We start from the raw sequence: 13,662 nt of genomic DNA, 5'->3' as shown, positions 1-13,662 counted from the left end.
TTCGATTCTTTTGTTCTATTTCAACTGGGTTTCCGCCTGTGATCAAACTTCAAGACCACCTGAATCGATGCAACTAGTAGGTATGATAATTTGTGATTTGAAAAAATATGAGTATCATTTCCAAACTATTTACATTTATGTTATAGATATACATACCTGCTTGACTAAGTCTGTAGCAACCAAAGAGATAAACTCTGTCATAAAACTTCTGAAGCTGTACAGATTTGGATTGTACATACCAAGCTGATGTTCTATTTATAACTGGGAAATTGTAGCTCAGAAGGAAACAAACAACAGAAAATGAACTGGCATCTTTCCAAACTAGTTGTCCCTACAAATGAATTTGATAGTCGATGAAAAGTATTTCACATATATGGCATCATGGACATAAGGATAATTGGTACCGAAGTTTCAGTGGTAAATATAACATGCATATCAGGACCAGATCATACTGATTTTGTATGCTTTCTATTAAACACTATGAGAAATGTTTTTTAATGTGCTAGTTCGCAACATTAGAAGTCACTCTACCAAAAGACAGTTTTTGCTGGGACTGAGCTTAACTAGTCTTTGGTCTTCTAATTCAGAAAAGATAAGATAACAAAAGTGTTCAATTGAAACTACTGTGGTATCTTTGTCCTATATCATTAGATCAGCATGAAATGTAATTTTGTAATGTACACCTTATCGCTAATCCCGGCTGCTTGAACTTTTGACGCATACAACAATCACTTTTTCATTGTGGCGTCAGCTATTTTGTTTTTTGACGTCATAATTTTACGGGAACCTGTGTGATATCCAGTAATGGCGGACAAATAGTGATAAGGTGTACAAACAACCAAATTGAGTTTTGGAAAAATTGTTTCTTATAGTTTTAAAATTTGATAAATACATGTAGTAAAGACCAATTGGAATCAGTAATACATGTAGTAAAGACCAATTGGAATCAGTAATACATGTAGTAAAGACTAATTGGAATCAGTAACTGCACTGTTTTCATTTTATTAGACAGACATAAGGAACTGAAAAAGACCATCAGAAATAATTCCTTATAAGTTATAGGACTGCTCTTGAATAGTTCAGTATTTTGATAGTGTTTGCAGGAAACTTATATGCAGACATTTTTTATAATAATACATTCATTAAAAATTCAGTTTTATCTATGTCTTGGTTATTTGTTGTTGAGTTGTTATCACATTATCATATTCTCTGAATCTCTCTTTTATTCATATCTTCAAAACTACCAATCACATTACCTTGTTTGCTCTTTTCAACAGAAGTAAACCACAGAGAAAGTAGTACATCCCCTGTACTTCACACAAAACAGACACCCACTCAGGCTTCTGTGATTTTACCATCATAGCTTCTTGTAAACTCTGGTCAAGCCTAAAATCAATTTACATGAACAGTATGATTTAAAAAAACATTGCCATACAACAAATGTACAAGCAAGAAAGAATTTTCTGTGTTATAGAAAGTTTTATTATATTTGGAGTGTCATTACAATTATTTGTATTTTTAAAAATTACTCATTATTAAAGAATTTTCATTTGGCTTCAAATAAATTCATAATCTAAAAACTTTTAACATTGATTGAACAGCTGTCAACTTTTCGCATTGAAAAAACCTGGAGTGACCACCTGTCCTACTCAAAAATCACAAACTCCTTTTATTATTTAATTTTCCAGGTATAGTTTTTTATTTGACTCATAGCCTGTAACAAGAATCAGAAACTATTGTACTCAGCTTACATGTATAATGATTGTGCACAGGTTACAATTTCCCTCTCTTTGATCTGTAGGTAGACCAGATTACACAAAACAATTAAGCGATGCATGTGGAATGATGTATCAGCTTGACATCTTTCTTTTTTCTGGTAAGTCTGGAATAAAAGATAAGATAAGTATTTTGACCTTATATTAGCAGTTTCAAATAACATACATAAAGCACAGAAGTAAATAGCTTTCTTGTATTATTTTAATTTTAGTTTCTTGTGTACAATTTGGAAATTAGTATGGCGTTCATTATCACTGAGCTAGTATATTTGTTTAGGGGCCAGCTGAAGGACGCCTCCGGGTGCGGGAATTTCTCGCTACATTGAAGACCTGTTGGTGACCTTCTGCTGTTGTTTGTTTTTTATTTGGTCGGGTTGTTGTCTCTTTGACACATTCCCCATTTCCATTCTCAATTTTATTTTCTTGCAATCAGCATAAACAAAGCAAATGATGAAATGTATATGCTTTCTGTTATTATCTACCTTCGAAAAATATTATGCATTTGACTAAGCACTGAGGCCTAAAATAAAATATTGTTTGTTTCCCCATCCCGACTGACCCTGCAAAAACAGTTCAACTCATAAAATTTTATAGTCAAAACTATGTCAAATATTATTTTATTCATGTTCCAGCTTTTTAGAAAAAAATTAATTATTTCCCTACCTACCTACCCACACCTTGTTCGGCAGGGTTGGGAATGGGGAAACAAACAATATATTAATTTAGGCTACATCTTGAAACAATTCTAGACACTGCTAATCAAATCATGTGCCAATGAAAATGAGGTGAAGGTCAGATGTTACATGTAACCTGATCCGTGAAATCAGGTCAAGGTCAAGTAAACCCTGTCTAATGAACAAGTAGCAAGGAACCCATAACAGACTTAGCCAGACAAAACTTTGTCTGTATCAAGGTGTTTTGTCATGTCATACTTACTTGAAACACTCTTGAGATGTTTTCATACCACACAATGTTGTCAACAAATGCCAGAGTTTTCTCTACATCTACTGTGTGTCTATAGGCATTTCCTACTTTGTCTTCTGATAGATACAGGTCTATCAGCTTGGTATGTAAATTTACTTCTGTGTAGTTTTTGGCCTACAAAAAAAATTTCCATCAGTCAAAGATATTTAGCACATTGTTTTAATTTTGCTTGTGATAGTCTCCCTTTAAAGTTTGGTGATTACATCGAATATACACATCAGCATGAACATATTTTTTTATTAACTTGCTGTAGGCACAATCTTTTTTCCTTGATTGTGACATCATTAAATGTGACTAACATATGATCTTGTACTTGAATGAGCATAGAATGCAGTGCTACAAGGCAATTATTTTTCACTACTGTGGATTCATTTATTTTCGTTGGTACCAATTTTCGTGGATACCGAAAACTTGCATGTTCATGGCTATCTTATTTCGTGGTTTTGCCAAAGTCTGCATATAATCCTATAGAAATTTTGTAATTCGTTGAACATTTAATTTCATGGTTCACCTATACCCAGGAAAGCCATGAAAATTGGTATCCAATGAAATATAATGAATCCACAGTATTATGCCAAAAAATTTCTTTTTCTGACCAAAATAGGGCCCTCTATGCTCCCTCCATATTTGGTGGAGTAAATGTTGCTCAGTATGAAGTTTTATGCTGTTGTTTGGATTTTAATTTTTTTCTGGTTGTTTTTGGATTTTGGATTTTACATTGTCCTTTAGGTACCCTCCTTCCCCTTTCCTTGTAATAAAGTTCACAAACTTGGAACTGAGTTGTCACAACTGGGTCAATCTAACTGTCAAGATCTAACCACAAATTAATCCATCTGAATCATAGAATCTTATAATGAACATTTATTGGAACTTTCTGTTCTAAGAACAAATTTCTAACATAGATAAACATACTAATTGTTTTGCATAAAAATCTTCTAGATCTTCAAAGTTTGCTCCAGACATTACTCTTTCCTAAAAAAATAAATAATTTTATAAGTTAACTTTAAAACAAAACCTCCAGCAATCAATTCATATATACATACATATAGTCATAACAACATGCATCTTTTAAGTCCTTGGTTTACAAATTTATTTTTGTATATTAAAGAATGTTAAAAGAAGTATTAGTGATCTTTAATGAAAATTTTGAAAAATTAGTTGAAAAAGAATATGTATGCATAAAATTAGTTGAATAAGGATATGCATGCCACATTTTTGCGCCTGTCCCAAGTCAGAAGCCTCTGACCTTTGTTAGTCTTGTATTATTCTAATTTTAGTTTCTTATGTACAATTTAGAAATTAGTATGGCGTTCATTATGACTGAACTAGTATATATTTGCTTAAGGGCCAGCTGAAGGACGCTTCTGGGTGCGGGAATTTCACGTCGCATTGAAGACCTGTTGGTGACCTTCTGCTGTTGTCTGCTCTATGGTCAGGTTGTTGTCTCTTTGACACATTCCCCATTTCCATTCTCAATTTTATTTAGTAACCAGATCTGAAATTTCAATGGAATATAATTCAAAAGCACCAGATTAAATGTTATTATCTTGATTTGGTTCTGATACATAAAATTAATGGAAGTCATATTTTACAAGATGTAAACAAAATCACCAAGTTTTACCCCAACTTACCTTCAATCTGAATAACACAGAACTGTTTGGATGAAATCTCTCAGCTTGTTCTACCCAATACTGCTCAAAAGAAGAAAAAAAGAATTCATAATAAAACAGACCTTTAAATATTAAGTGCTCAAAATTCATTTAGCAAAACAAACTCATACATTCAGGGCCTTATATTATGGCATGCACAAGACCATGTTTTTCTCTGTGTTTATGACATAAGTTTACTAAATCCTTTGGATATGTACCGATTAATATTTTACCCTTTGATATATAATTTTTGTATTAGTGTTTTTGGTTCTGCACAAGGTTTCAGAAACTTGGGAGTACTCTCAAATATTCGATTTTATATAATTTTGTTCTCATGTTGTGCTGTAACACCAAGGCACCACTGTTGGGTTAGAAAATGATTAAGAGCTCATTAACATCAACACATTATATATGTGCCAGTCCTAAGTGGGGAGTCTGTTCTTGAGAGGTAATTGACTGTATCTATTTATTACATTTGTTTTGTAGTTTATTTTTCTGTTTATATGCTGTTGCAATACTGTCCTTGATTAAGGAGAGGACTTAGTTCCCACAAACATGTTAAATTCTTCCACATTTTGTGAGTTCCAAGTTAGGAGCATATAATAAGTGGTTGTCATTTGTTGTTGTTAATCATATTTGATTTTGTTTAGTATTGTTTTGTACATAAATCAGGTCACAAGTTTTCTTGTTTGAATAGTTTTACATTTGTCCTTTCAGGGTATTTTAGACAAGTATTTTAAACAGTTCCGTGTTGAAGGCCGTACTTTGACCTATAATGGTTTACTTTTTTTAAATTGTTATTTGGATGGAGAGTTGTCTCATTGGCACTCACACCACATCTTCCTATATCTATGTAATTTTATTACTCACTTTAGCTCTTTCAGGGTCAATATTCTTTAAACTTCCATACAGTTCACAAACTGTAAAATAACATCATTATCGTACATGTACAGATTTGTATATATATGCAATTGTTAACTTAAATCAACACAAATCTGAGATCCATTTCATCCATTGAAGATGTGTTTCCTCCAATATACAAAATATATGTATTTATTCAGAATTGTGGCAGACAACACAATTCCACCAATCAAGATTTTATCATATCATGCATAAACAGAGACAAATTTAATGTGTTCAAACAAATATGTATTCTATATTAAATCAAAATAGCTTATTGATTTTTTTCTAACAAAATACAACCCTATTAGTATGAAAAGCTGAAACAAAATATCTGACAAATTTTATCCTTTACCATCACAAACCATCAAATTTCAATTCATATAAACATTTTATACTTACTTTTCAGAAGTAAATCTTTTTGCTTACTATCTAGTTGGAATGACCTGAAAATGAAAAAAAGAAAACTTTGATAATAATGTGAATGTTGAAAATTTCTACAACTTAAAGTTAGTTAATCTTATCTAGTTTGCAATCTGAATGGTACTTTTATCCTTTTGTAGAAAAAAAACATGCTGGTAAAAATTCTATTGCACAACATCCTTACTATTTCATTCTACATGACAAATATAAACCCAATTCAAACCATATCTATTAACTGTTTTAGATCATCAAGTTGCATGTAAATTACAAATTATTTAGCATCATGAATTGCAAGGTTTTGTCTTAACAGCTGAATGTTTTACTGGTTTCTAACTTTGCTTCAGTGAAAAAATGTATGTCAAAAATTTGTACACAATGTCCCTATCATACCAGCCAACTGTCACTATTTGCAGGGGACTTCCCCCATGGAGGCTCCCAAATGGAAATTTTGAAAGAGCAATTTTGTACAAACAAATTTGTATTTACATTGCGTAATTAAGTGAATACATACCTCTTGTAACTTTCAATAGCATCTTCTTTGTTTTTGCTGGATTCTAAAATCTGTCCCATCAACTTATGAGCCTGAGGTACATTCTCTCTGGTACTGATGTAAGATGCTAGGTACCTAAAAATCCAGAATCAAATGCAATCAAAGACAATCTTTATAATGTACAGGAATAAACAAGTCAAAAATAAAATAAATCAATGTATTCAAAAAATTACAAATAAACCTTTTCAGTTAAATTTATTATTCATCTTTAAGAAATAAGAAAGACAAGATTCAAAATTCTTTTCACAAACTAACAAATTGCTTATGATTTCAGCTATCATGACAAATAAAGTGATGAACTCCAGAAGATTAATTTGACCGAGTTTACAAAAGTATTTTTAACATTTCAAAGGAAAAGAACATTTTAAAAATTACTTGCTTAAAGTGTGTTTACCATATAATTTAAATTAAATGCTGACTTACAAATATTTCACTTATTTTGCTCATTTGTCAGTTTTCATTATGGAGTTCATCAATATCATGAATATGCAGCTTCAATTTTTTTGTTGAAGCAAAAATGTCAAGTTTTAAATTTTCATTTCAACTCTAGTGTCATTTCAGATCAGCTTCTCTTATCCAAAACCAATTATTCACCATATCTAAGCCTCCTGAGATCTCAATGTTTTCCTAATTTATATATGGACATAAATTTCTGTGACACAGGGTAATTGTTAACTTTATCTATAGGATTACCTATGCACAGAATCAAAACATGTTTCATTACAGCTGATTTCATTGAGTGTGAAGTCATTATTAGGTAAGGTATACTACCCTCCTATCAAAATAGCCTTGTCCTACAGACAGATATATTTTTTATCTGCCTGACTAGTCTACTCTGAAAGGAGGGGATCTAACATTACCTAGCTAGCAAGCAAGCTGACCAAATATATTACCGTTGCCTACACACTCACTGAAATCAGCTGTAAAACATTAAAAAAAAAAGTAGATATACATATGAACATGTCATCATGGACATGATATGAAGTCAATACCTTTTAGCAGTTACATAGTCACCAGCTTCATTGTATAACACAGATATCTGGTATCCTCGGGACGTTTTCTGAAAGAAAATGAATGGTACATTGTATACAAATCTGACAATACAAATTAAATGTTATATCTTTTATAATACAGTGAAAACAGTCTGATCAAGATTTTGAGGATTAAAAATATCGTCTTGGTACAAAATGTACCTGTTTTGACGCAGACCAGAAATGACGCACTGATTTAGTTTTTGGTTTTATATTTCTAAACAAAAGCTGTGACGTCATCAACATTTACTGTTCATAACATGACAGTGTTCCAGCTAGGATTTGAAAATAGAGGGGCGCGTTTTTAAAAAAGGGCACTTTAGCGCGTTCTCACTGAAAAAAATCAAATACTTTATATTACCGCATAATGACATATTTTTAGCAAGCATGTAGTTAAGTTAAATACTCTATACTATCAATACAAGTTTAAAAAACATTTATTTAGAACATATAAGTTAAAATCAAACTGAGAGCACTAATAGTCATTACTACATGTATATTCATTTCTCTTTCAGAACTACAGATTTTTTCAAAGAAGAGTTCAAATGCAAATAAATATTATACAACATTGACAAGTCTTCTGTTTTTCTTTTTGAAGAAGGTTGTCATACATTGATCAAGAATTTTTTCAAATTTAGTTTCATCACAGTTTAATTTTACAGTTAATATTTTTGTTAATGTCTGTGTTTATCAGTTTGACCTGAGAGAATATTCTCTCCACCTCTGCTGTACTGAGAGGTTGTATTATTGCAACACTGACTAGTTTTGCAACAAGAGGGTACATAGATAATAAGTTTTTATCCTTATGACAAGGTGAATGAAATAGCTCTAGCAGACTAGGTAAGGAACGATCTGTAAGTTCTGCTGATGACACAAGAGCTAGGGTTAGGATTTTCTTGAGTTGCTTTATACGCTTGTATTTGTGGTTGTATAGGAGTTTTGGCTGTCTCAATTACAATTTCAGGGGTCTCATTTCCATCATTACTGAAAGAAGATAGGGAGAGTGGGGTAAACTTTACATTGAAAATTGTGTAGGTTTGGTTGTGAATTTAAATAAGAGTGCCAATGAGACAATTGTCTTTTAATATTTCGATCTTGAGAAATAGATTAATTCAACAACTAAGTTTGTTAATTCAACTTTGAAAGTTTATTATCAATTCAACAAACATCTCAGTATAGTTCATGTTGAGCGTATCTAATAATATCAATAAGTTTATCAAAACGGATTTCAATAAGAAAATTGATACAAAAATCGGACTTTCAAGAGCTCCGTAATCGGCACAATAATAAATTAATTCAACTTTGAAAGTTTATTATCAAAAAGCATCTCCGTATATTTCCTGTTGAGCGTATTTCCGTATATTTCCTGTTGAGCGTATTTAATAATATCAATATAAAAGTTAGTCAAAACAGATTTCAATTCCAAGAAAAATTATAAAAATCGGACTTTCGAGTGCTCCGTAATCGGCAGAAATTACAATAGAAGAACAGTTGCGATATCTGATAGAAACCTGTCTTCTTCTAAATTTTTCATAAAAGTAAAGAATTAAATTATTTTTTTACTTTTGATGGTCATTATTCTTGTAAAAAGAGGTAATAGACTGGCAAGTCTTCGATATTTTCTTCTTGTCATTTTCGAGTTGGTCAATTTTTCTTTTTTTCGTCGGCATTTTGCGTGTTGACGATTTACAATTTACTATTAGAATGATTCTTTTTTAATGAACGTTATTTTATAAATAACAAATACAATAGAAATGAACATCGTTCACATTTATTTTATAAATTCTATTTTGCATCGTCAGGTGTTAAAAAATCAATTCATTTTACTTGGATGTTTGTTGCTTCAGGGCAAAGGGATTAGACAGGGTCGTAAATTTCACCTGATAAAGTAATTGACCCTAATCATATAGGTGATTATATACAGGTAAGAAGTGTCAACAATGTTGTCTTAATGAAGTGTGTGTATAAAGAACTCAACAAAATGGCGACGATATGAGGAAAAAAGATCGTTTTTTAAAGTTTTTTTCAAAAGGGCACAGAGGGGCGCTTAAAAAAGGCAGAGGGGCGCAAAATTTCGGGGGCGGGGCGCGGCGCCCCTCCATTTCATGCTAGCTGAAACACTGCATGATGGTGAAGGTCATCTGACCACAACAAAAATCCTAAAACTCTGCCTAGAAATGTTATTATTGCTTGTATTATTAAACACCATGTTATTTCCACCATTTTACATGTAATAACGGTCAAAAACATTCTACCCAGGTTCCCTAAAGCCTAAAAAAAAAAGATGTGTTTCCAGTAACATCATTTTGAAAAATAGGGTCAGTACCTGTAGGTCGGAATTTTTTTATTATTTTTGACACCGTAAATGAAATCCGGAAAATTATCATGTTTTTTCCAAATCTGGATTCGTAATTAGTTTCAAAAACCGGAAGTGTGCTATTTGCAATGTTTTTGAACCACCTGCTGTGCAAATTTCTTGGATTTTAACCTATTTGGAATACCTTTTGACATTAATAAAATGTTTTACTGGCTTTCTATGCAAGAGGAAGCAAGAGAAAAAAAATATAATGTCATCTATCAGAAGCCTGTGTCAAAAACAGGGTCGGTTGATAATTATTTTTTGTTTTTGTTAGATCCAATAAAAAAGTTAGGGTCAGGGCTTAAAAACAGGGTCGGTCGGGTTAGTGGAAACACGGATCTTTTTTTTCTCGGCCTAATGATAATCAGTCCAATATCCACTTTGGTCAATGAAAGTATGTAACCGCATGCTCCATGCTTCCCCTTTTTGTGCTTTTCAAATCATGGGACTGTCATGTGATATTGTTTTATGTTTAAGTGGGAATCTTTGTAGAACAAATGATCGTTGCTTATATAGTTTTCTATGGTTTATAGATTTTTTACATTCAATGCATGAAGTATTTATAAAATATGTCATGTATGTATAGGCATTGTGAATAAAGTTATTATCCTTTTGATACAACTTTCCCCGTCGATGCCTCTACATCAATTCACACCTGTCAATCATTTCTCGCAAGTAAAACATTTTGATCAGACAGATCACTCGTGCTTTCTATTTTGACATATTTCCCGTTAATCTCTTTGAAAGTCAAACAATTGGTTTCTTTAAATACAATATTTATAACGCAGTGATCATATTTCAATTCCTATTTTTCTATTTAACGAAAAATTGTTGACATTCGAGATATTGCCTTTCTATTTTCATGTCTCAATCGACTCTTTTAAGAAAATCGCCGGTGTTTTTATTATAAATATATTTTACGAATCGATACACGAAAATCAAAATTTAACCTTATATAGTTATTGAACAAATGCACATTTATACCCCAATGGGGTTGAAGGCTAATCGTACTATTCATGATCAGCTGTCTTTACTTTTTCGTCGTACTTCTAGTCATTCTATAGCTCGCGCAGTCCGTAAGAATTTTTAAATCGATGTTGTATTATTTCCGAAGTTTAAAGGAGTTCTCCAAAGAAGAATATTTAAATGGGAATCTGGGAAATGACTGATAAAAATAAAACAAAAAATAGTTAAAGAAGACTAAATCTTGTTTTGATTTTACATGTACAGTATGTAAATCAATTAAATTTCTATTCTGGTCAAACGATCAAGAGCCTCAAAACTAACGCAGTATACTGTCAATCATTTCACATCAAATTTAATCATGAATGGATTTTCCCACGGTCGTTCAGTAAGGTCACCTGAGTTTACGACTGTTACGACATTTCCCGCCATATAAAAATCTCGTGCAGTGGACAAAGCCGATCTTTAACATCTTTTATTAGTAGCATTCAATAATATTGTGAGTGGAGTCAAGTTAAAGTTCAACCATGTGCACACGCTGTTGATCACTAAAATGTGTATCATGGAATTATCTTTTCACGGCAAATTTTTCTTAACAAATTGCTGTTAAAAATATATAACATACAAGTTTCCTTTTTTACATGGATTGTGCGTAAATTAATATTACGCAATTAATTTAAGTTCGGGATTTCAGGATTAACACTTTCGGGATCTGGGAATTCTTTTTTTCTCGACCTTGGGACTTCCTATTTTTAAGCCTGGGATTTCGAGATCCGGACCCTATTTACCCCATACCCCCAAATGCAGATCAATTATATAAATTTAGCATAATGAACAAACACGGAAATCTTAAAATAAACTTATGTCCGGGAAGAATCAATATCTTCTTCTAGTGAGTAGTGTTATTATTTGCGTTCTATTTTATTGATACATCTCCAACTTTGAAGTTTCGGACAATAAATTGTTTACAGTAAAAAGTAAAAACTACAAAGAATCAGCAAGCTACTAAATAATATACATGTATTGCTCACTGTAATTATTTTTTTTATCTCGGAACTGACCCAACACAGACTGAATATTAAATACATATTATAGAAATATTTTGCATGTGGCCGCGTCAAACTAACCCTGGAGACAGCATTCTGCTAATGAATTTACGAGTAAAACAAAAATAACTGTAAGCTTCCAGAAATAGAATACATGTAAAAATATTTATGTTTGAAATTTTATTCAAACAAATAAGAAAGAGATACACAAAAAAAAAAAAAAAAAAACAACAATGAACATAGAACAAAAATAATTTTGAGGAACAAATTAGAAAATAAATAGCAGTTGAAATATAAAAACCATAATTAAAAAAATAGGCTATTTTTTATTAAAACAAATTTTTCTCCAGTACTTCACCTGTAAAAATATTTTATGTCAAAAACGATGTAATCAATAAAGTGACTGAGAGGTTAAAATTACAGGTAACCTGATTCTGAAATCAGTGAACCGTAATTCTAGCAGCACGGATTAAGATGAAAGGACAAATATATTGCCAATCACACCTGGATTTGTTGATTAATGACCATACTACCTACCATAAAAATGTCGGATTATTCATATCCGACTAGACGGATTAAGACATCCATAAAAATAAGTCCCTACCTGTACTTTACATGTATAAATTGATTAATGTATTATTGTCAATTTTCAAACAAAAATCCCACTGAGATACTGTGTGTCAAGTCGCCCCACTCATGACAAATAGAAAACCCACTTATAAAAAAGATGCAATCCCATTGTTGTAGTAGGTAGGCCTGAAAATTGTATATAGAAGTAGATTTTTCCTTTTTTCAATAAGTGGGGCAAGTTGACAGGGGAAACATGAACTGGATTTAACTCTTTTCACTAGTGAGGCGAGTTGGTTAACCAGGTTGGGGTGATTTTTTAATTTTTTTAATAGTGGGGCGAGTTTGCGAAAAAGTGGGCGATTTGGTGTGGGGCGATTTGTCCTGCTTCCTCAAAGATCTAACAACCTGACCAAAGAGCAGACAACAGTGTTATTCGGATAATAACGGTGATATTCTGTCATTTGTGTTACCCCTCTGAAAATATGAGTTCGACGTTAAGATGTTGATGTAAAGCGTCAAAGAAAAGAAATATTAAGACAACATAATTATTTGGACTATTCTTCTTCTTCTTCCAGGTAAGGAACCAAATTCAAATTTTGAATGTATGAGGTCCCGCGAAAACTAACGCAATGTCGGACAACACAGAAAGTGTTATTATTTACATAGCATTCAGAACATTTCAAGTTAACCCATTTGTGCAACTGGTTCCAACCTGATTTAATGTTATTATCAACGGGAGTGTTCTTGTGTTATAAATAATGGAGAATTGACTTCCATATAACATAAACACAACACAATATTTCAATCTGTATTTATTTACTTCTTCCTTGATATCATTATTGACAAATGTACAGAACACATTGTCCTATTTCTCCCCCTTTTTTTTCTCAGATAGCGACTTTCACTTTCAAATATTACTTTAAACTTCGTCCAGAGAAATTATTTTTGTGATTGAACATTCTGAAGTATTACCTCTTTTTCAGGAATATGAGATACATATCTATCGACGTCTTTTCTATTGCGTCTTGACATTTTTCATTCATTAACTTTCGTTCATGCCGGCGGATTACAAAAAACTTTAAAATATGAACCAATAAGATTATATTTTACAACTACCACCTCAATCGGGCCAATCAAATTCGGTGTTATATTTTTAAGTTTGCCGCTTACTTCGTATAGTATCGGATATTTTCTTTATCAATTCCCATAAACCAAAGTACACTCGATAAAATTCCCGCGGTTTTTAAACTCTACAATGATTATTTTTCTATTTTCATGTTAGGCACTGTGGCTATATTTACGACCATTTTGGCGGCTCTGATTAAATATATTTATTTAAAACGACGAAATAGCATATATAGATATAACAGAATCAAAATAGTTACGGGTAAACTATTAGTTTAATAAGAAAA

At 31.9% G+C, this 13,662-nt stretch overlaps 1 protein-coding gene across 1 annotated transcript in view; it reads right to left on the bottom strand.

The window, feature by feature from the left end:
- Positions 1-13,326, bottom strand: part of LOC134721824 (E3 SUMO-protein ligase RanBP2-like) — a 59,328-nt gene extending 46,002 nt beyond the window's left edge. The window contains exons 1-11 of the mRNA XM_063585065.1: positions 13,223-13,326; positions 7,274-7,341; positions 6,243-6,356; positions 5,711-5,754; positions 5,279-5,328; positions 4,391-4,450; positions 3,672-3,731; positions 2,712-2,873; positions 1,752-1,882; positions 1,257-1,386; positions 157-331 (exon numbers count right to left, since the gene is read on the bottom strand). Of these exons, the coding sequence (XP_063441135.1) occupies positions 157-331; positions 1,257-1,386; positions 1,752-1,882; positions 2,712-2,873; positions 3,672-3,731; positions 4,391-4,450; positions 5,279-5,328; positions 5,711-5,754; positions 6,243-6,356; positions 7,274-7,341; positions 13,223-13,282 (1,054 nt within the window). The 5' untranslated portion in view covers positions 13,283-13,326. The remainder of the gene's footprint in view (positions 1-156; positions 332-1,256; positions 1,387-1,751; positions 1,883-2,711; positions 2,874-3,671; positions 3,732-4,390; positions 4,451-5,278; positions 5,329-5,710; positions 5,755-6,242; positions 6,357-7,273; positions 7,342-13,222) is intronic.
- Positions 13,327-13,662: the final 336 nt, after the last annotated feature.

Source organism: Mytilus trossulus, chromosome 6 (genome assembly GCF_036588685.1).
Source record: "Mytilus trossulus isolate FHL-02 chromosome 6, PNRI_Mtr1.1.1.hap1, whole genome shotgun sequence".
Lineage (NCBI taxonomy): Eukaryota > Metazoa > Mollusca > Bivalvia > Mytilida > Mytilidae > Mytilus > Mytilus trossulus.
Note: the sequence above shows the minus strand (reverse complement) of the source record. Positions and strands in the feature narration are given on the sequence as shown.